Source organism: Hyla sarda, unplaced genomic scaffold (genome assembly GCF_029499605.1).
Source record: "Hyla sarda isolate aHylSar1 unplaced genomic scaffold, aHylSar1.hap1 scaffold_1578, whole genome shotgun sequence".
NCBI classification, from domain to species: domain Eukaryota; kingdom Metazoa; phylum Chordata; class Amphibia; order Anura; family Hylidae; genus Hyla; species Hyla sarda.
Window position 1 is genome coordinate 59,261 of NW_026608215.1, and position 22,125 is coordinate 81,385.

The 22,125-nt window shown below is 47.1% G+C and overlaps 1 protein-coding gene across 1 annotated transcript in view; it reads left to right on the forward strand.

Moving 5' to 3' along the window:
- Positions 1-21,049, forward strand: part of LOC130310624 (keratin, type I cytoskeletal 18-like) — a gene marked incomplete at its 3' end in the record, with an annotated part of 45,795 nt that extends 24,746 nt beyond the window's left edge. The window contains exons 3-6 of the mRNA XM_056552408.1: positions 5,067-5,149; positions 9,132-9,288; positions 16,158-16,322; positions 20,916-21,049. Coding sequence (XP_056408383.1) covers positions 5,067-5,149; positions 9,132-9,288; positions 16,158-16,322; positions 20,916-21,049 — 539 coding nt within the window. The remainder of the gene's footprint in view (positions 1-5,066; positions 5,150-9,131; positions 9,289-16,157; positions 16,323-20,915) is intronic.
- Positions 21,050-22,125: the final 1,076 nt, after the last annotated feature.

A 22,125-nucleotide genomic window follows, 5' to 3' on the forward strand; every position in this document is an offset into this window, starting at 1 on the left:
TTTTTTTTAGTAGACTGGGAGGGTTGTGGTCCTGAAGAGAGATCCTGGGAACCTGAGGACAACATCCTTGACAAAAGTCTGCTCCTCAGGTTCTCAGGCTCCAAGAAGAGGGGGAGACCCAAGGGGGGGGTACTGTTACGCCGAGCGCTCCGGGTCCCCGCTCCTCCCCGGAGCGCTCGCTTCACTCTCTCCGCTGCAGCGCTCCGGTCACGTCCTCTGACCCGGGGCGCTGCGATCCCGCTGCCAGCCGGGATGCGATTCGCGATGCGGGTAGCGCCCGCTCGCGATGCGCACCCCGGCTCCCCTACCTGACTCGCTCCCCGTCTGTTCTGTCCCGGCGCGCGCGGCCCCGCTCCCTAGGGCGCGCGCGCGCCGGGTCTCTGCGATTTAAAGGGCCACTGCGCCGCTGATTGGCGCAGTGGTTCCAATTAGGGTAATCACCTGTGCACTTCCCTATATTACCTCACTTCCCTTGCACTCCCTTGCCGGATCTTGTTGCCTTAGTGCCAGTGAAAGCGTTCCTTGTGTGTTCCTTGCCTGTGTTTCCAGACCTTCTGCCGTTGCCCCTGACTACGATCCTTGCTGCCTGCCCCGACCTTCTGCTACGTCCGACCTTGCTTCTGCCTACTCCCTTGTACCGCGCCTATCTTCAGCAGCCAGAGAGGTGAGCCGTTGCTAGTGGATACGACCTGGTCACTACCGCCGCAGCAAGACCATCCCGCTTTGCGGCGGGCTCTGGTGAAAACCAGTAGTGGCTTAGAACCGGTCCACTAGCACGGTCCACGCCAATCCCTCTCTGGCACAGAGGATCCACTACCTGCCAGCCGGCATCGTGACAATATCCTGACCTCCTATCCCCGTCCTCATATCTCAACCTCCTATCCCGTCCTCATATCCCGACCTCCTGTCTCGTCCTCATATCCCGACCTCCTATCCCGTACTCCTATCTCGACCTCATATCCCAACCTCATATCTCGGCCTTCTATCCCGCCCTCATATCCCGTCCTCATTTCCTGACCTCCTATCCCATCCTCCTATCTCGACCTCATATCCTCACCTCATATCCCATCCTTATATCTCGACCTCCTATCCCGCCCTCATATCCCGTCCTCATTTCCTGACCTCCTATCCCATCCTCCTATCTCGACCTCATATCCTCACCTCATATCCCATCCTTATATCTCGACCTCCTATCCCGTCCTCATATTCCGTCCTCATATCTCAACCTCATATCCCGTCCTCATATCCAGACCTCCTATCTGGACCTCATTTCCCATCCTCCTATCTGGACCTCATATCCCGTCCTCATATCCCGACCTCATATCCTGTAAGCTGAAAATAGAAGGGGACGTGGCTTTGTGGGACTGGGCGTGATTTGCAAGCCAGACTGATGCCCAAAAAGGGTAGATAATAAAAGGGGTGAGGCTTAAACAGTGGGCGTGTCTTTGTGATATGTGGTGTAGCTTGCAAGCCGGACTGACACATTCACCAGGAGATGCAGAGCGGAGCTTGTGGAGTTTGGTACTAGAAGTCCCATTTACTTGCATGGGACTTGAAACAAAAACCCATCTTTTATATAAGGGTGTAGGTAAGGGTTAATTTAACTATTATATATTTTTATTTGACATATAAGTAATATGTTTACCAGCTTTTATTGAAATATCTCCAGCCGTACGGAAGTTATGTGTGAACTGTAGGGGAAAGCTGTACATAACTAGCTTGCCCCCTGACTGGTGAGCAGTTAAGGGGTTAAGAAATGTACAGGCAAGGTTTTTAGCCCCCTCCCCCGCCTGTAAAAACTTGTTGGTAACTATAGTGGTATGTCCCATGGGTGGGGGGGAAGGAGTGCACCAATCAGGGGTTTAATAGTTTCCCGGGCTTTCAGGGGCCCTCCCCTGGGTATTTATAGCTGTGGTGCCTCCCTTCCCCCCTCAATCTGCCCAGGACCCGGAGTTTTGCCCTCCCTCCCTCCCTTTTTTGTATCTCTGTTTATTGTAAATCACAGCTTGGCGGTAAGAAGACGGTGAAAGCTGGGTCAACCCGGGGTAGACCTCCACACAGGACGGTGTGGCAGCACCTCTCGGGTTGGTAAGAAGCCAATCGGTGTCTTTGTTACAGTTAAATTGTTATTTATATAAGTAATTTTATAAATAAAGCTGTGGCCGATCCCCACCCATAAAAAAGTTGAATTGTTGTTGTGTCAGTTATTATTTAATTAATTATTGTAATAAGGGGGAGGGGTAGTTATAGCCTGCTAGGAGCTAATTGGGTCTCAACAGTCAAACATTTCCCATTGATTTGCATGGGACTTTAAACAAAAACCCTGAACCTCACATATGGGGGTAGTTAAAGGTTAAATTAACTATCCTATATTTTAAGTGGATATATAAGTAACATGTGACCAAGTATTATCGAAATATCTCCAGCCGTTTGGAAGTTATGCAGTAACATATATTTTCCCTAGACTTGTATGGGACTTTAAACAAAAACCCTGACCCTGGCAAATGGGGGTGAGTAAGGGTTAAATTACCTATCCTATGCTTGTACACACATTGATATATATATATATATATATATATATTTACTAAAATTAATTACAACAATGAATAGAAAACTATATGTTACTTTGTAATTGACAGATGCTGATTTCTAATATGTACCATCTTGTTGGCAATAAAAGAATGCATGTAGCAATGAACCTTTAGTGATTTTTGCCTTTCCTGGGAGGGTTTTGGATGTGCACATGTAATATAGTGATTGAGGAGGTGGACACGTGTTTTTGAATATTAATTTTCTAAGTAATATAGAATCAGTCAAAGTGCATTGCTTTTTAACGTGCCTTTTCCCCCTTGGATCTTTTATGAAGAACAATACTATACAGTCCTACTAGGTTGCTCAGCGTTTGGAACAAACTGTTCCGTATGCTGGAGCCGTTGCCGGGAGCTTGTGACGTCATATCCCCGCCACCTCATGCCGTCACGCCCCGCCCTCTCAATGCCAGTCTATGGGAGGGGGCGTGATGGCTGACACCACGGGTCCCGACGAATCCCATTGACTTTAATGGGATAAACCGGGGATCTGGTAGTTTACCAGGAAAAAAAAAGTACATCTTACTTATTCTACTGTATATCCTTTCCTTTATTCCTTTTCTATTCTCAACCTAGTAGGACTGTATACAAAGTTCAAATAGACAAGACGGCTCACCTCCACTGCAGTCCCCACACTCAGCGCGGACTAGCCAGCAGTGCCTCCAGCCTAATACTGGGAGCAAAAGACTTGATGTCCAGCGAGGTAGGATGCAAAACGGGATTTCTTTATTGAGGACACATGGTCAGCCCATAAAACCAACGCGTTTCGGGTCAGACAGGACCCTTAATCATGGCATACTATATATAGTAGGACTGTATAGTATTGTGGTTTTCGGTATAATTATTTGACACATAGGGTAGTGTGTAACACAGTATCCTCGGTTGGGATATTTTCTTGATCCATGTTGAGCTCCCACAACCCTTTTTTCTCTTTTATAAAGAAGCCATAAAATAAAGCTGAATTTTATATTTTTCTATCTCTATTTTGAGTACCGGATTTCTTTCCCAACCGGGTGTTCCCCTATCGGGGCCTAGCATTATGATGGTGGACTATGGTGATGTTGGGGTCTTGGACTGTCATAATAAGACTTATCACAGTCCAAGACCCCAACATCACCAAAGTCCACCATCATAATGCTAGGCCCCGATAGGGGAACACCTGGTTGGGAAAGAAATCCGGTACTCAAAATTCTACTTTATTTTATGGCTTCTTCATAAAAGAGAAAAAGGGTTGTGGGTAGGGATCGACCGATATCGGTTTTTTAGGGCCGATACCAATAATCGGGGGAGGTTAGGGCCGATAGCCGATAACTTATACCAATATTCCGGTATAAGTTGTCGGCTATTTATCCCCCTGCGACACCGCTGCAGATCATTGATTTAAAGCGGGCACTTTAAATCAATGCACTGCAGTGGCTTTTGCGGTGCTATAGGCCGCCGCCACCACCTGCTTCTCTCCCTCTGCCTGTCCGGGGGTCCTGAGACCTATCACCGCCACCGCTCCCCACACCGCACCGCGCCTAGGGGTGCCTCCAGCTGTTGCAAAACTACTACTCCCAGCATGCCAGGACAGCCATTGGCTGTCCGGGCATGCTGGGAGTTGTAGTTTTGCAACAGCTGGAGGGCCTACTGTAGGTATAGTATATTATACAGACCCCTGTCCATCCCAGAACCCTGACTCACCTTCCCAGTTGCTGCAGGTACCATCCGGGGAGGGTGGTCCGGGCCATCCATCCTTCCTGTAGTGTCTGGCGGCATTCCGGGTGGAGGGTAAACCGGTCCGGGCTGTCCTTCTCCGGGGGTCCTCTTCTCCCCTCCGGGCAGGCTCCGGCCTAGTAACGCTGCATAGACGCCGCTGCGCAGCGACGCACCTGACGTCACGGCGTAGCGGCGTCTATGCAGCGTACTAGGCCGTAGCCTGCCCGGAGTGGAGAAGAGGACCCCCGGAGAAGAAGGGCAGCCCGTACCGGTTCACCCTCCACCCGGAATGCCACCGGACACTACAGGAAGGATGGATGGCCCGGACCACCCCCATTACGGGTAAGTTTAATTTTTTTTATGGACTCGGAGGGTGGGGGAGGGGCCCGACCGGTATAGCGGTATAGGCAAAAATCCATACCGTGGGAGAAAAAAAAATGGTATTCTTTCATACCGGTATACCGCCCAGCACTACGTGGGGGGGGGGGGGGGCGATGCGGTGGGTCGTGGGGGCGGTCGCGGTGTGGTGGTGGCGGTGTGGGGGGGGCGGGGCATTATCGGCTTATCGGCAAGGTAATTGCCGATACCGATAATGCCCAAAATCGTGATTATCTGCCAATAATATCAGCCATACCGATAATCGGTCGAACCCTAGTTGTGGGAGCTCGACATGGATCAAGAAAATATCCCAACCGGTCCAGCATTCATAATATTTTAGCTACAACAACTGAATGAATTTTTTTTTTACATAACTTCTGAAATCTTTTTTGTATCTTCAAGATAAACCGCATGAAGCTGAGTAACCCGGAGCTGTACTTAAAGATCGAGAACACAAGATTAGCAGCAGACGGCTTCAGAGCTAAGTGAGCGTTCATTGTCTTCTCGTAGCTTTTTCTCAAGGGCATCGGTTACATCACTGGTTGTCTGCTGCGCGGTCCGCGCTCTGCATGACTGGGCTTGGAGATAATCAATGGTTTTCTTTGTTTTTGTTTTTCCTTTTAATTAAATAGAACTGTTGATGTTAAGGAGTATCCTGAAGTTTCTGAGCCCAATGTACCATATGTAACCGGTCCCCCACCTACAGGTTTTATTTATAAGGGTGGGTTCACACCACGTTTTTGCAATACAGTTTTTTTTTTATCAGGTTTTTGATTTAAAAAAAAAAAACTGATTCCTCAAAACCTGACTAAACTGTATCAAAACGTGTGTACCAATGTTTATCTGTATACGGTTTGAAAAATGACGTCCGGTTGCATCCGTTTTTTAAGAAGAAAAAAAAACGTATACGTTTTTTAACTTTTCACTCCATTATGAATAAAGTTTCACTTGTTTGATTGAAATTCCAAGAAAAAAAAAAAGTCAAAAACCGTATGGTAAAAACTGGATGGAACCGTACGCACATACAGGTCTGTACGGTTCCCATTGACTCCCATGTTAAAAAAAAAAAACGTATACTGGTCAATACGGTTTTTCACCTGGACCAAAAACCATGGTAGGCCACAGTTTTCTGTCCAGAAAAAAAAAAGATAAAAAAAACGTGAAAAACTGTGAAAAACGGAGACAACCGTATGCAATATGGTGCATACGGTTTTGAATGGAAAGTCTATGGCACGGTTTGCTGTACGGTTGCATACGGTTTAAAAAAAAAAAAAAAAAAACTTATCCAAAAACTGTAAAGAAAATCGTGGTGTGAACCCACCCTTATAATAGTATCCTCTTTTCAGGTAAAGGGGCCATTGGGACCCATTTGACACTAAGGCCTTTTGACACTAATTGCTACCTAAATGCTCCCTCACTATTCCCTTGTGATGTTGGATTTTATCACAATTATTTAGGTACAAAGATTCTCCTACATAGACAAGGTCCGGTCCTGTTTTCAAAATTGATGGCTGTGCGTTTACATTAAAATTATTTATCATTACCGAAACCCATGAATTTACATTGGCTTTACGTAACTCCCAATATATAAATTAAAATGGGGAAGAGTAAATGTATGTTATATGCCTCTCTGTGCAGTCCAAATAAAAAGCCCATATACTCACCTACCCCCGCTCCCTGGTGATGAACAAGTCTTCCAGTTCTTGCTGCGGTTCTCTTGTTTCTCCTTCCCTCAACATACGATGGTAATGCGTTCCAAACGGACCATTGTTTGTTGAAACCATCGCATGTTGAGGGATCCGTGCAATGTAAAGTATAGGACAGTGGTCTACAACCTGCGGACCTCCAGATGTTGCAAAACTACAACACCTAGCATGCCCGGACAGCCGTTGGCTGTCCGGGCATGCTGGGTGTTGTAGTTTTGCAACATCTGGAGGTCCGCAGGTTGTAGACCACTGGTATAGGAAGTTGTACTCACATGTCCCCGCCGCTCCGGACCGTCACCGATCGCCACCACTGCCCGGGATGTCGCCTTCCATCGCTGTCGCTGCGTCCCTGAGGTGTCCCGACGCTCCTGCAAGGCCTCTGCTTCCCCGGCATCCGCGCTCTCCGTCGCCGCCATCATGACGTTACGTACGGCGCTCCTATTGGATGACGGGACGGCGTGCGCAGCGACGTGATGACGACGATGGAGAGCGCCAACGATGCAGGGGATCCCGAAGAGGACGCGCCGGAGCCCCGAGGACAGGTAAGTGATCGTCAGCGGACCACACTGGGCACCGTAAACGGCTATCCGGTGGCAGCTGAAGCAGTCTGCGCTGCCGGATAGCCGTTTATGTGATGGCCCCGACATACAAAAGCATCGTATGTTGATGCTGCCTCTGAGAGGCCATCGTATGTTGAAATGATCGTATGTCGGGGCCATCGTAGGTCGGGGGGTCACTGTACTAAGTAAGATGACCGGGCAGTTCTTACCAATACGAAATATTATTGAAAGGAGGAAGGAGAAGACTGTGGTAACCGCAGGGGAGGTGAGTATGCAGGATTTTTATTTTAGGTGCACATGGAAGCATATAATATATACACTGTATTTTTCGCCCTATAGGACGCACCGGCGTATAAGACGCACCCAATTTATAGGTGCAAAATCTAAAAAAATAAAGATTTTGAACCCAATAGTGGTCTTCAACCTGTGGACCTCCAGATGTTGCAAAACTACAACTCCCAGCATGCCCGGACAGCCGTTGGCTGTCCGGGCATGCTGGGAGTTGTAGTTTAGCAACATCTGGAGGTCCGCAGATTGAAGACCACTGCATAGGAGTTAATACTCACGTGTCCCCGCCGCTCCGAACCCGTCACCGCTGCCCTGGATGTCGCTCCATCGCTGTCGCTGTGTCCCCGTCGCTCCGGAACGTCTCTGCTGCCGGCCGGGTATCCTCGCTCTCCGTCGCCGCCATCACGTCGTTACGCACGCCGACGCACGTACGCGATGACCTGATGACGAGGAAGGAGAGCGCCGGCCATACAGGGGATCCCTGAACGGAGAAGACACCGAGGAAGCAGGTAAGGTCCCTCCCGGTGTCCTGTAAGCACTAACCCGGCTATTCAGTCGGGCTGTTCGGGCGGTCCCGAACAGCCCGACTGAACAGCCCGGTTAGTGTCACTTTCCCTTCAGATTCGGCGGTCAGCTTTGATCGCCGCGTCTGAAGGGTTAATACAGGGCATCACCCGCGATCGGTGATGTCCTGTATTAGCCGCGGGTCCCGGCCGTTGATGGCCGCAGGGACCCCCGCGATAGGGGTGTATTCGCCGTATAAGACGCACCGACTTTTCCCCCCAGTTTTGGGGAAGAAAAAGTGCGTCTTATACGGCGAAAAATACGGTATTCATTTCCCCCATGAAAACATTCCACACCCATCTCTGCTAAATATGCACCCCAAGACTTTTGTTTTTGTTTTTTTTAGCAACAGTAGTGATTCCAGCTTTTTGACAGAAAAAAAGTAGACATTATAAAAACAGGATTTGTTTGCACCCTGTAACTACGTGGGAGCTGTATACACAAAACAATATATCATTGATATTTTACATTTATTTATAGCTCATTTAAATGGGGTTATCCAGGAAAAAGCTTTTTTATATATATCAGCTGGCTCCAGAAAGTTAAAAGATTTGGAAATTACTTCTATTATTATTTTTTTATCCTTTCAATACTTATGAGCTGCTGAAGTTGAGTTGTTCTTTTCTGTCTAAGTGCTCTCTGATGACACGTGTCTCAGCAACTGCCTAGAGTAGAAGCAAATCCCCATAGCAAACCTCTTCTACTCTGTGCAGTTCCCGAGACAAGCAGAGATGTCAGCAGAGAGCACTGTTGCCAGACAGAAAAGAACAACTCAACTTCAGCAGCTGATAATTATTGGAAGGATTAACATTTTTTAAAAGAAGTCATTTACAAATCTGTTTAACTTTCTTTTCTATTCCAGGAAAGTTTTTTTCCTGGAATACCCCTTTGACTGTGTTTTGAGCCCAGTAAATATTTCCAGTGGATGTTTAAAGGGGTATTCCAGGCAAAAACTTTTTTTTTATATATATATATCAACCGGCTCCGGAAAGTTAAACAGATTTGTAATTTACTTCTATTCAAAAATCTTAATCCTTCCAATAGTTATTAGCTTCTGAAGTTTTCTGTCTAACTGTTCAATGATTATGTCACGTCACGGGAGCTGTGCATGATGGGAGAATATCCCCATAGGAACTGCACAGCTCCCGGGACGTGAGTCATCAGAGAGCAGTTAGACAGAAAACAGCAACTCAACTTCAGAAGCTAATAACTATTGGAAGGATTAAGATTTTTTAATAGAAGTAATTTACAAATCTGTTTAACTTTCCGGAGCCAGTTGATATATAAAAAAAAGTTTTTGCCTGGAATACCCCTTTAAGCTTTCAATTGGTTTCCGATTAAATCTTTAGGTACGATGCTGAATTAGCTACACGACGTACTATAGAAGCTGATATAAAAAAACTAAAGGCAACCAGTGGTGATCTGGATATGCAGAGACGGTGTCTGGAGGTAGAGGTGCAGATCTTAAGCAACGAGTTGGAGAACCTTAGGAAGACCCACACAGAGGTATCATAATCTACATTTAATATTAGCATTTGTATTTATTTTTACCTCCTAAAAAATGTCTACAGTTATGTTCATCCTTAGCCTGCTCGTTCATAACAGAAAAAAAACAAAGGAATAGTGGAAGGAATCTCTTCACCTATACAATGATGTATGGCAACAACACAGGTACATCCAGCCCATGTCCTCTTTAAAGGGATACTCCGCTGCTCAACGTTTGGAACAAACTGTTCCGAGCGCTGGAGCCGGCGCCGGGAGCCTGTGATGTCATAACCCCGCCCCCTCATGATGTCACACCCCGCCCCCTCAATGCAGCTATGGGTATAGGTGACAGTTTGGCAGGCTCAGGTCTTTATTGGTGTTTAGTTTTAAAAGAGCCTCTCCGATACATTACTTTCAGTTCTTACAAACATACCTATCTGCTGGCAAGTCGTCTTTAAAGGGGTTATCCAGGAAAAAACTTTTTTTTTATATATCAACTGGCTCCAGAAAGTTAAACAGATATGTAAATTACTTCTATTAAAAATCTTAATCCTTTCAGTACTTATGAGCTTCTGAAGTTGAGTTGTTCTTTTCTGTCTAAGTGCTCCCTGATGACACCTGTCTAGATAACCACCCAGTTTAGAAGAGGTTTGCTATGGGGATTTTCTTCTACACTGGGCGGTTCCCAAGACAGGTGTCATCAGAGAGCACTTAGACAGAAAAGAACAACTCAACTTCAGAAGCTCATAAGTACTGAAAGGATTAAGATTTTTTAATAGAAGTAATTTACAAATCTGTTTAACTTTCTGGAGCCAGATTTTTCCTGGATAACCCCTTTAAAGATGTCTCCCCATCTTTAGCATTTGTAGCATATCCAGAGAATAAACTATATACATAAGTGATACGGGTACCACCCCTAGCACCCTCCATCTATTAGAATAAAAAACTTCTTGCATGGTTCTTTCCTGAATATAGCTCAATTACCTGTTTGGCCATAACCATAACTTCAATAGACTTCAAGGAAACGGCCATGCAGGTGTGGCTACCTTCCATTAAAGCAAATGGACCATGTGGTGGCCAGAAATTGGGAAACAAGAGTTAACCATCCCTTACTCGGCAGATATGCCAAAAAATGCTTAAAGGGGTACTCCACTGGAAAAAAAAATTAAATCAACTAATGCCTGAAAGTTAACCAGATTTGTAAATTACTTCTGTTAAAAAAAATCTTAATCCTTCCAGTACTTATCAGCTGCTTTATGATCCACAGGAAGTTATTTTCTTTTTGAACTTCCTTTCTGTCTGACCACAGTGCTCTCTGCCGACACCTCTGTCCATTTTAGGAACTGTCCAGAACAGTAGCAAATCCCCATTGCAAACCTATTGTCACGATCCCGGCTGGTAGGAGGTGGATCCTCTGTGCCAGAGAGGGATGGCGAGGACCGTGCTAGTGGACCGGTTCTAAGTCACTACTGGTTTTCACCAGAGCCCGCCGCAAAGCGGGATGGTCTTGCTGCGGCGGTAGTGACCAGGTCGTATCCACTAGCAACGGCTCACCTCTCTGACTGCTGAAGATAGGCGAGGTACAAGGGAGTAGGCAGAAGCAAGGTCGGACGTAGCAGAAGGTCGGGGGCAGGCGGCAAGGTTCGTAGTCAGGGGAGATAGCAGAAGTTCTGGTACACAGGGTATAAACACACAAAACGCTTTCACTAGGCTCAAGGGCAACAAGATCCGGCAAGGGAGTGCAAGGGAGGAGACTAGATATAGCCAGGGAACAGGTGGGAAGCAATTAAGCTAATTGGGCCAGGCACCAATCATTGGTGCACTGGCCCTTTAAGTCTCAGGGAGCTGGCGCGCGCGCGCCCTAGAGAGCGGAGCCGCGCGCGCCAGCACATGACCGCAGGAGACGGGAACGGGTAAGTGACCTGGGATGCGATTCGCGAGCGGGCGCGTCCCGCTGTGCGAATCGCATCCCCAACGGGCATGGCAGAGCAGCGCTCCCGGTCAGCGCTGACCGGGGAGCTGCAGGGAGAAAGACGCCGTGAGCGCTCCGGGGAGGAGCGGGGACCCGGAGCGCTAGGCGTAACAGTACCCCCCCCCTTAGGTCTCCCCTTCTCTTTATCGGGTAACTGCCTCCCCTGGGATGAGGACACCGGGAAAGGATGGAGGGATTCCTCAACGGCAGGCAGAACCGCAGGAGTAGGAATGGGGAGAGAGGGCAGAGGGCGAGACCTGGCACGGGGCAGTGTGACACCAGGACGAGGGCCATGAGGGGACACAGAAGCTTGCCTGATGGAACTGGGAGGGGGGGAGGGGCATTTCCTGTGGCAGGCAGAGTCCTTAATGACCTTAGGGGGACCGGATACAGGAGGAACCACAGGGTCACGGCAGGGAGTACTGGGAACCGGTAGAAGGCAGTCCTTGGAACAAGAGGGACCCCAACTCTTGATCTCCCCAGTGGACCAATCCAGGGTTGGGGAATGGTGTTGAAGCCAGGGTAGTCCAAGGAGAACTTCAGAAGAACAATTAGGAAGGACAAAAAATATAATCTCCTCGTGATGAGGTCCGATGCACATTAGGAGGGGCTCCGTGCGGTAACGCACGGTGCAATCCAACCTGGCTCCGTTGACCGCGGAAATGTGGAGTGGCTTGACAAGACGGGTCACCGGAATGCGGAATTTATTCACAAAGGACTCCCGAATAAAATTCCCAGAAGCTCCAGAGTCCAGGCAGGCCACGGCTGAGAGGGGAGAGCTGGCAGAAGTGGAAATCCGAACAGGTACCGTGAGACGTGGAGAAGCCGACTTGGCATCAAGAGACGCCACACCCACGAGAGCTGAGTGCGAGCGTGCGTTTCCCAGACGTGGAGGACGGATTGGGCAATCCACCAAAAAATGTTCAGTACTGGCACAGTACAGACAAAGATTCTCTTCCTTACGGCGATTCCTCTCTTCCAGGGTCAGGCGAGACCGATCCACTTGCATGGCCTCCTCGGCGGGAGGCCTAGGCGCAGATTGCAGTGGAGACTGTGGGAGAGGTGTCCAGAGATCTAAGTCTTTTTCCTGGCGGAGCTCTTGATGCCTCTCAGAAAAACGCATGTCAATGCGAGTGGCTAGATGAATGAGTTCATGCAGGTTAGCAGGAGTCTCTCGTGCGGCCAGAACATCTTTAATGTTGCTGGATAGGCCTTTTTTAAAGGTCGCGCAGAGAGCCTCATTATTCCAGGATAGTTCAGAAGCAAGAGTACGGAATTGTATGGCGTACTCGCCAACGGAGGAATTACCCTGGACCAGGTTCAGCAGGGCAGTCTCAGCAGAAGAGGCTCGGGCAGGTTCCTCAAAGACACTTCGAATTTCCGAGAAGAAGGAGTGTACAGAGGCAGTGACGGGGTCATCGCGGTCCCAGAGCGGTGTGGCCCATGACAGGGCTTTTCCAGACAGAAGGCTGACTACGAAAGCCACCTTAGACCTTTCAGTAGGAAACTGATCCGACATCATCTCTAAGTGCAAGGAACATTGCGAAAGAAAGCCACGGCAAAACTTAGAGTCCCCATTAAATTTGTCCGGCAAGGACAGGCGGAGGCTAGGAGCGGCCACTCGCCGCGGAAGGGGTGCTGGAGCTGGCGGAGGAGATGGTTGTTGCTGCTGTAGCTGCGACTGTACTTGCTGTAGTTGTGACTGGAGTTGCTGTGTCATGGTGGTCAAGTACGACAGCTGGTGATCTTGTTGCGCTATCTGTTGCGACTGCTGGGCGATCTGACGAGCTTGCTGGGCGACCAGCGTAGGGAGGTCAGCGACAACTGGCAGAGGAACTTCAGCGGGATCCATGGCCGGATCTACTGTCACGATCCCGGCTGGTAGGAGGTGGATCCTCTGTGCCAGAGAGGGATGGCGAGGACCGTGCTAGTGGACCGGTTCTAAGTCACTACTGGTTTTCACCAGAGCCCGCCGCAAAGCGGGATGGTCTTGCTGCGGCGGTAGTGACCAGGTCGTATCCACTAGCAACGGACTGTCACGATCCCGGCTGGTAGGAGGTGGATCCTCTGTGCCAGAGAGGGATGGCGAGGACCGTGCTAGTGGACCGGTTCTAAGTCACTACTGGTTTTCACCAGAGCCCGCCGCAAAGCGGGATGGTCTTGCTGCGGCGGTAGTGACCAGGTCGTATCCACTAGCAACGGCTCACCTCTCTGACTGCTGAAGATAGGCGAGGTACAAGGGAGTAGGCAGAAGCAAGGTCGGACGTAGCAGAAGGTCGGGGGCAGGCGGCAAGGTTCGTAGTCAGGGGAGATAGCAGAAGTTCTGGTACACAGGGTATAAACACACAAAACGCTTTCACTAGGCTCAAGGGCAACAAGATCCGGCAAGGGAGTGCAAGGGAGGAGACTAGATATAGCCAGGGAACAGGTGGGAAGCAATTAAGCTAATTGGGCCAGGCACCAATCATTGGTGCACTGGCCCTTTAAGTCTCAGGGAGCTGGCGCGCGCGCGCCCTAGAGAGCGGAGCCGCGCGCGCCAGCACATGACCGCAGGAGACGGGAACGGGTAAGTGACCTGGGATGCGATTCGCGAGCGGGCGCGTCCCGCTGTGCGAATCGCATCCCCAACGGGCATGGCAGAGCAGCGCTCCCGGTCAGCGCTGACCGGGGAGCTGCAGGGAGAAAGACGCCGTGAGCGCTCCGGGGAGGAGCGGGGACCCGGAGCGCTAGGCGTAACACCTATCCTGCTCTGGACAGTTCCAGACATGGACAGAGGTGTCAGCAGAGAGCACTGTGGTCAGACAGAAAGGAAATTCAAAAAGAAAGAACTTCCTGTGGATCATGCAGCAGCTAATAAGTACTGAAAGGATTACAATTTTTTTTATTTTTTTTTATTGTATAGAAGTAATTTACAAATCTGTTTAACTTTCTGGCACCAGTTGATTTAAAAAAAAAAAATTATGTGTTCCAGTGGAGTACCCCTTTAAAGCAAATCTGTCACTAACCTGTTCAGTGTCTACTGGCCGCGGGCTATAGAGAAAGTGGCGCTGAGCAAATTAATATATAGTTTCTGTAGGAGAAGAGTCAATACCACTTATAGTAACTCTACTTTCCAGATAAACTGCATTGTTAGCAAACAAGGAGGTAGAAAATTGGCCAAAGGGTCATGTACAGGGCAAGGGGGGGGGGGGGGGGGGGGGGGGAGACAGACAGCAGACCCTTTAGGCAAAACCCACTCTTTCCCCTATGGCCCTCTCACTTCTTTGTACACCACTGCTTGGAATACTTTGTCTAAAACTTTGTAGGGAATTTATAATAATAAATAATAATAACTGACACATACCGTATATACTCAAGTATAAGCCGTCCTGAATATAAGCCGAGGCCCCTAATTTCACCCCAAAAACCCAGGAAAAGTTATTAACTTGACTATAAGCCTAGAGTGGGAAATACATCATCCCCCCTGTATTCAGACCACCGTCATCATCCCCCCCCCCCCTTCATCATCACCACCTGTCAATCCCTTCATCAGTGGTCTTCAACCTGCGGACCTCCAGATGTTGCAAAACTACAACTCCCGGCATGCCCGGACAGCCATCGACAGGGACCGTCCGGTGGGGAGGGATAGTCGTTCTGGGCTGTCCATCTTCACCGGGAGGCCCTCTTCTCCGCTCTTGGCCGGCCCCGGACTAGTGATGTTGCCTTGACGACTACGCACAGGGATGTTCATGCGCGTCCCTGTGCGTCATCGTCAAGGCAACGTCACTAGTCCGGGGCCGGCCCGGAGCGGAGAAGAGGGCCCCCGGGGAAAATGTACAGCCCGGAATAACTAACCCTCCCCACCGGACGGTCCCTGCAGCATAAATGGCCCGGACCAGCTCACCCTTCCTTCCCACCGAGGGGAGGTGAGTAGAAAACTAAAGGGGGGTCTGGATGATGACGAAGGCCGCAGTGGTCTTCAACCTGCGGACCTCCAGAGGTTTCAAAACTACAACTCCCAGCATGCCCGGACAGCCGATGGCTGTCCGGGCATGCTGGGAGTTGTAGTTTTGCAACATCTGGAGGTCCGCAGGTTGAAAACCACTGAGAAGGGATTGACAGGCGGAGAGTTCACTCGAGTATAAGCCGAGGGGGGCGTTTTCAGCACAAAAAAGCGTGCTGAAAAAACTCGGCTTATACTCGAGTATATACGGTAGCACAATTTTTCCTCAACTATTCCTTTAAAAGGCAGTTTTTTTTATTTGTAAAACTGACAGAACTGGCCTGCATGGTCCAACAGGTTCTACTATCTATGACTGACCAGTTCATAGTCATTCCTGGAACAGCCTGTCTGACCAGAGATGCTGCTCTATTTTCACCTTTTGCTTCCAATCATTTAAAAAAATCTTTAAAAAAAAAAAAACTAATTAAGAAGAAAAATAAATAAATCTGTAAACTCTTTTAGCATCATTAAAGGGGTTATCCAGGGAATTATATATCAACTGGCTCCAGAAAGTTAAACAGATTTGTAAATTATTTCTATAAAAAAAAAATCTAAATCCTTTCAGTACTTATGAGCTGCTGAAGTTGAGTTGTTCTTTTCTGTCTAAGTGGTCTCTGATGACACCTGTCTCGGGAACTGTTCAGGGTATAAGCAAATCCCCATAGCAAACCTCTTCTACTCTGTGCAGTTCCCGAGACAAGCAGAGATGTCAGCAGAGAGCACTGTTGCCAAGCAGAAAAGAACAACTCAACTTCAGTAGCTGATAATTATTGGAAGGATTAAGATTTTTTAATAGAAGCAATTTACAAATCTGTTTAACTTATTGGAGCCAGTATATATATATATATATATATATATATATATATATATATACACATATCTCATGTTTTTTCCTGGAATACCCCTTTAAATTTATCACTTGTGTTACTACTTTAGGAGCGAGAACATCTTCTGCAGCAAAAGTTGGGATGTGAGGTAAATGTTGAGGTTAACAAATCGGTGGCAACACAACTCCCCGGAGACCTGGATAAATTACGACAACAGTACAAGGAATTGGCAGATCATCACAAGAAGGTTTCTGATGCTTGGTTTGACCGTAAGGTAAGGTTAATTTATCCTAAACGGTCCTTAATGGGTTAAAATGTCACTTGAGGGAATTTATGGGAATTTATGGGTTTCTCTGGTTTAAAAGGGTACCTCTCATCAAATAAACTTTTGATATATTTTAGATTAATGAATGTTGAATAACTTTCCGATAGCATGTTAATGAAAAATATGCTTCTTTCTATTGTATTTTTCCCGATCAGTCCTGTCAGCAAGCATTTCTGACTCATGCTGGAGTCCTAAACACTCAGAGCTGCCAGCCTGCTTTGTTCACAGCCAAACAGGCTGTGAGCAAAGCAGGCTGGCAGCTCTGAGTGTTCTCCTTTGTGAACAAAGCAGACTGGCAGCTCGTAGTGTTTAGGACTCCAGCATGAGTCTGAAATGCTTGCTGCCAGGACTGGTAGGGAGACCCCTAGTGGTCATTTCTTCAAAGTGGAAAATTAAATAGAACGAAGGATATTTTGTAATAACATGCAATTGTAAACTTATTCTGCATACATTAATCTATAATATATCAAAAGTTTTTTTGATGAGAGGTACCCTTTAAGACCCTGATTATTTAGCATAATATTTATTGTGTATACAAAAACATACCTCTGGAGGGCCCTCATACCCATGCATTACATAGAAAGTCTATTGACTTCAAAAGGTACTGTATAATGCTTCATTTTGCATGGTGCTTTTTTGATGGATTCCCTTATAAGGCTCCTTGCTTAGATAAAGCAGTTCAGCTCTATGTATGATACCATACATCGAAATAATGAAATCACTAAATAATGACCAGATACTAGTGAATACAGTATAATGGCATCCAGCATCCCATCCAGTTGCCTCCTTTAATGCCCCTTTCAGGGTCCTCTACACAATGCTAGAGCACTTTTTTGCGTTCCACAAGTACTAGTGTCCCAAGTTGTGCACCACAAAATAATAATGTATAGGGCTAAGTAATAATAAGGCTCCTTTATGCCCTACAATAATTGTGATCTACTGGACTTTCTGCCCCCACACAGTAATATTATTCCTCACATAGTAATAATGCCCCAAAGTAATAGTGACCAACAGGTACATTGTGTACTGTAATACTAAATTTGTGTCCCTCCCAAAGTGATAGTTGACTTCCCAATTTTTATCGGCAACTAAAAACATACGGGAGAGCGCTCCTGGTGTGACAACGTAACATGTACGATATGAAATTGCAAAGCAGTTATGCTCACCGAGGAAAGTTGTACTCCGACCAAGTACAACTATGGTGTGAACGTAGAATATACCCTCAACGGGCGAAGCTCGGCAGCCGCTCCTGGCAACACAGGTGAAGCACTCAGACGGATCCCTCCAAGGAACAGCATAGGATAGAGCCAGCGCACAATATCCAAAGGTAAAAAACTGTTTTATTTTACACGGCATGCAACACTTTTCGCTGGACAACCAGCTTCATCAGGCCTGATGAAGCTGGTTGTCCAGCGAAACGCGTTGCATGCAGTGTAAAATAAAACAGTTTTTACCTTTGGAGTTTGTGCGCCGGCACTATCCTGTGCTGTTCCTTGGAGGGATCCGTCTGAGTGCTTCCCAATTTTTATGTCTCCCAAAACATTTGTACCCCCCCTTTGTGCCTCAACAAACCAGTAGTACCCCCAAAAAACTAATAATAACCCCGTTTGGGCTCCACATAAAATAATAATGTATAGGGCTAAGTAATAATAGCTCCTTTATGCCCTACAATACGACACAGTATACATTTTCTCTTGTTTGTTCCCCCACACCTCACTAGTGTCCACCTTTGTGCCTACAAAAATAATAAAATGTTATACTCAATTAACCCCATTCCCACAGTAAGTGGAGAAGCCCCTATCCTGTGTAGTGGGGGCTTGGCATGGCTAGTGTAAGGATATCACTGTATCATGCTGCTTGTGCTGGACCGGCAATGTGGCCTCCTTCAGTGAATTTATTGATAAGAGTGCAATGCACAACAAAGAACTCCGCACTCACCGCTCAACAGACAATTTCAAGTTCCAACGCTGGACGGCCCAAACTCGGCTACAGGAACAGCTTGGGCGTTCCCGAGGAGACTGCCAGCACTTTTTTGCAACTGCGCTTCTTAAGGGCGAGGCTGGAAGAAGCACAGTGGCACGAAACCGCCGTCAGTCGCCTCTGAGCACCCCAAACTGTTCCTGTAGCCACGTCGGGTCCATCCAACATTGAACTTGAAGTCGTCTGTTGAATGGTGAGTGAGGGGTTCTTTGTTGTGCATCGCACTCACCCTTATTAATATACTCTATGACTTACATTATTTCCCAGCAGGGGCGTACCTAGAGAATTTGGCACCCGGGGCAGACCCTTTGTTTGGCACACCCCCCCTTAATTACACCCCCCCTTAATTACACCCCGCTCCCTCCCTCCCCCAATTACACCCCCTCTTAATTACACCCGGCTCTCTCCCTCCACCAATTACACCCCCCCCTTAATTACACCCACTCCTTCCCCACCCTCCCTCCCCTCAATTACACCCCCTCCCTTCACATATAATTATTTACTTACATTTTGATGATACCTCCATCCGACCGCTGGTGATGGATCCTTCTGCTCCTTCCGTGAAGGCGGCGTCAGCTTCGTGACATCGCGTTGCGCACCAACGCAACATTCCTCCCCATGCTGCTCTGACTCCACAGATGCAGGCGCCAGGCGGAAAAGCGCCGGGGTGCAGCAGTGGATAGAATTAACCAAACCCCAAGGCCGTAGCCTGGGGTGCAAAACACCTCAATTTTTCCCCCCTAAAACCTAACTTTTAATAGTGTATATCTAAAAAAGTAACAATTCCAGAAAGTGATAGTTAAAAAATGCAATGTCTCATGGGAGGATAATAGTTATTGGAGCAGCATGGCTTCCAGTATACAGGGCTCTGCAGAAGCCCAAACTTCCCAATTGTGACACTAATTAAAAACACAAAATTGCCACCTCTACATGTTTCGCCGTCACACGGCGTTCTCAAGAGGCAATGTGTGGCAACATCCACACATGTTGCCACACATTGCCTCTTGAGAACGCCGTGTGACGGCGAAACATGTAGAGGCGGCAATTTTGTGTTTTAATTAGTGTCACAATTGGGAAGTTTGGGCTTCTGCAGAGCCCTGTATACTGGAAGCCATGCTGCTCCAATAACTATTATCCTCCCATGAGACATTGCATTTTTTAACTATCACTTTCTGGAATTGTTACTTTTTTAGATATACACTATTAAAAGTTAGGTTTTAGGGGGGAAAAATTGAGGTGTTTTGCACCCCAGGCTACAGCCTTGGGGTTTGGTTAATTGTATTGTTTTGGCCTCATAGCCCCCTTTTGGGTCATTTTGTAGTTTTTTTTTTTTCAGCAGTGGATAGGACCATTAGGTAGCAGTTTCTCCACATTAGGTAGCATAGATTCCCTACATTAGCTAACATAGTTTTCCACATTAGGTAGCATAGTTTCCCCACATTAGGTAGCATAGATTCCCCACATTAGGTAGCATAGATTCCCCACATTAGGTAGCATAGTTTTCCACATTAGGTAGCATAGACTCCCCACATTAAAAAGCACAGTTTCCTCACATTACGTAGCATAGATTCCCCACATTATTAGGGTAGCGCAGTTTCCCCACATTAGGAAGCATTGTCGTCGTCCCTTCCCCCCCCAGGCACACACACAGACAGACACAGATGCACACAACAGACAGACACACAACAGACAGACACACTCATAGACAGACACACACAGACAGACATACACAGACAGACAGACACACACATAGACACATACAGACACACGCACACACATAGACAGATAGACAGACAGAGACAAACACACACACAGACAGAGACACACACTCACATAGATACTTACCTGGCAGCGTTTCTTCCCTCCGTTGGAAGCCTGACGAGTTGTTCTTTTCTGTCTAAGTGCTCTCTGATGGCACGTGTCTCGAGAACCGCCCAGTTTAGAAGCAAACCCCCATAGCAAACCTCTTCTACTCTGTGCAGTTCCTGAGACAAGCAGAGATGTCAGCAGAGAGCACTGTTGCCAGACAGAAAACAACAACTCAACTTCAGCAGCTGATCATTATTGGAAGGATTAAGATTTTTTAATAGAAGTAATTTAAAAATCTGTTTAACTTTCTGGAGCCAGTTGAGATATATATATATATATATATATATATATATATATATATATATATATATATATATATATACATATATATAAAAGTTTTTTCCTGGAATACCCATTTAAGCATAGGCCATTAGTTCATATAGCAGTGCCTCCTTCTGAGTTCTTTATATGCTTCTATAGAGAATGGCTCCCTACTCTGCCATAACATTCAACTATATCCACATCCTGTAGGTGTGAATGCAGTGTATGTGGTAGTTGCCTGGGACCCCAGGTCAAAAATTTGGGGGGGCTACCCCTCCATCCCGCCAAACAAAATTTAATCTAGGCACAACACAATGTATACATTTTTTTTTTACCAGTGCTCCTCAATCCACAATCCTTAGAAGCAATTCCCAACCTCTCTATATCTGCAAATCTAAGAAAATGCCCATATTTTTGTTGTTTCTCTTGAAGACTTGGGAAAGCACCCATCTGAATATTCAGACAAATTTAGATTCTGAGTCTCTGGTGAACCAAAAAAGACAGTTGTCCATGTTGAGAAAGACTGTGAAAGAACTGAAGTTGAGCTTGAAGTTCTTCAAAACTTGGTAAGCCTACAATGTACTATAACCATGAATAAGGCAAATTAATGGGACTGTTTCTAGTGTACTAGCTTGCAATTGTGGTAGCCCTTGGGGGGTGTATGGTAGGGATGGTATGAGGTTGGTATATGAGGGGTTAATATTAATCCGGTCACTCGTGATGCCACGGTGAGGGCTGGTATGCTGAATCTATGCTCCGGCCTATCGCCGCCCTTCCAGAAGCGATAGGTGCAATGAAATGACTGAAGGTCCACAAGCGGATTTAACTTGAACTTGAATAACTTTACTGCAGTGCTTGCAATATCCAATGTGTAGTAACAGTCTCATATAACAGTTCTTAGGTTGCTTAGCGACTGGCAGAAGTTGCGGACCTTGCATTAAACTTATAGTCTCTGAATTTAGGGAGTGATGTGCAGATCCGTCTGGATTTAGGGGAAATATTGGGTCCGGTGATACTGCAGAGTGCTTAGGGGATGGCACACTCTATAATTTAGATTATTCAGCCGTTGCCGCAAGGCTCAGGCCTAACACACTGTGATTACTGCTATACAGGTCTTGCTTGCTTGCTATCCCAGGAACAAGAGAGGGATAAGATGGCCGCCACTCCCTTATATGGGCAGGGGGTGTGGCGATTTTGATTGGTCCCGAACGTCTGCCACTCACTTTACATGGTATCATGGGATTGCTTACATCACAGGATCTATGTACATTGCAAAAACCCCAAATGAGGCTAGAGATACCAAAGTGAGGCCTGGAACGCATCCAGAATGGAGGCTTGGAACGCTTCACATGACCTGAAGGCCCTGCGACACCATGGAAACAAGTAATTAACCATTTATATGTAGAAATAATACTATATACATTATTCTATGGACAAATTAGAAATCTATACACTGTAATAGAGGCGACTAGGGGCGGACTGACTAACAGATATTACTAAGTCCTAGGGACTCTGGCTACGGGGACCCATAGATAAATAAGTACCGTATGAAATGCGGTACTGGGACACCAATCAATTTTAATGGGACACTCCGCCCCTGGACATCTTATCCCCAATCCAAAGGATAGGGGACAAGATGTCA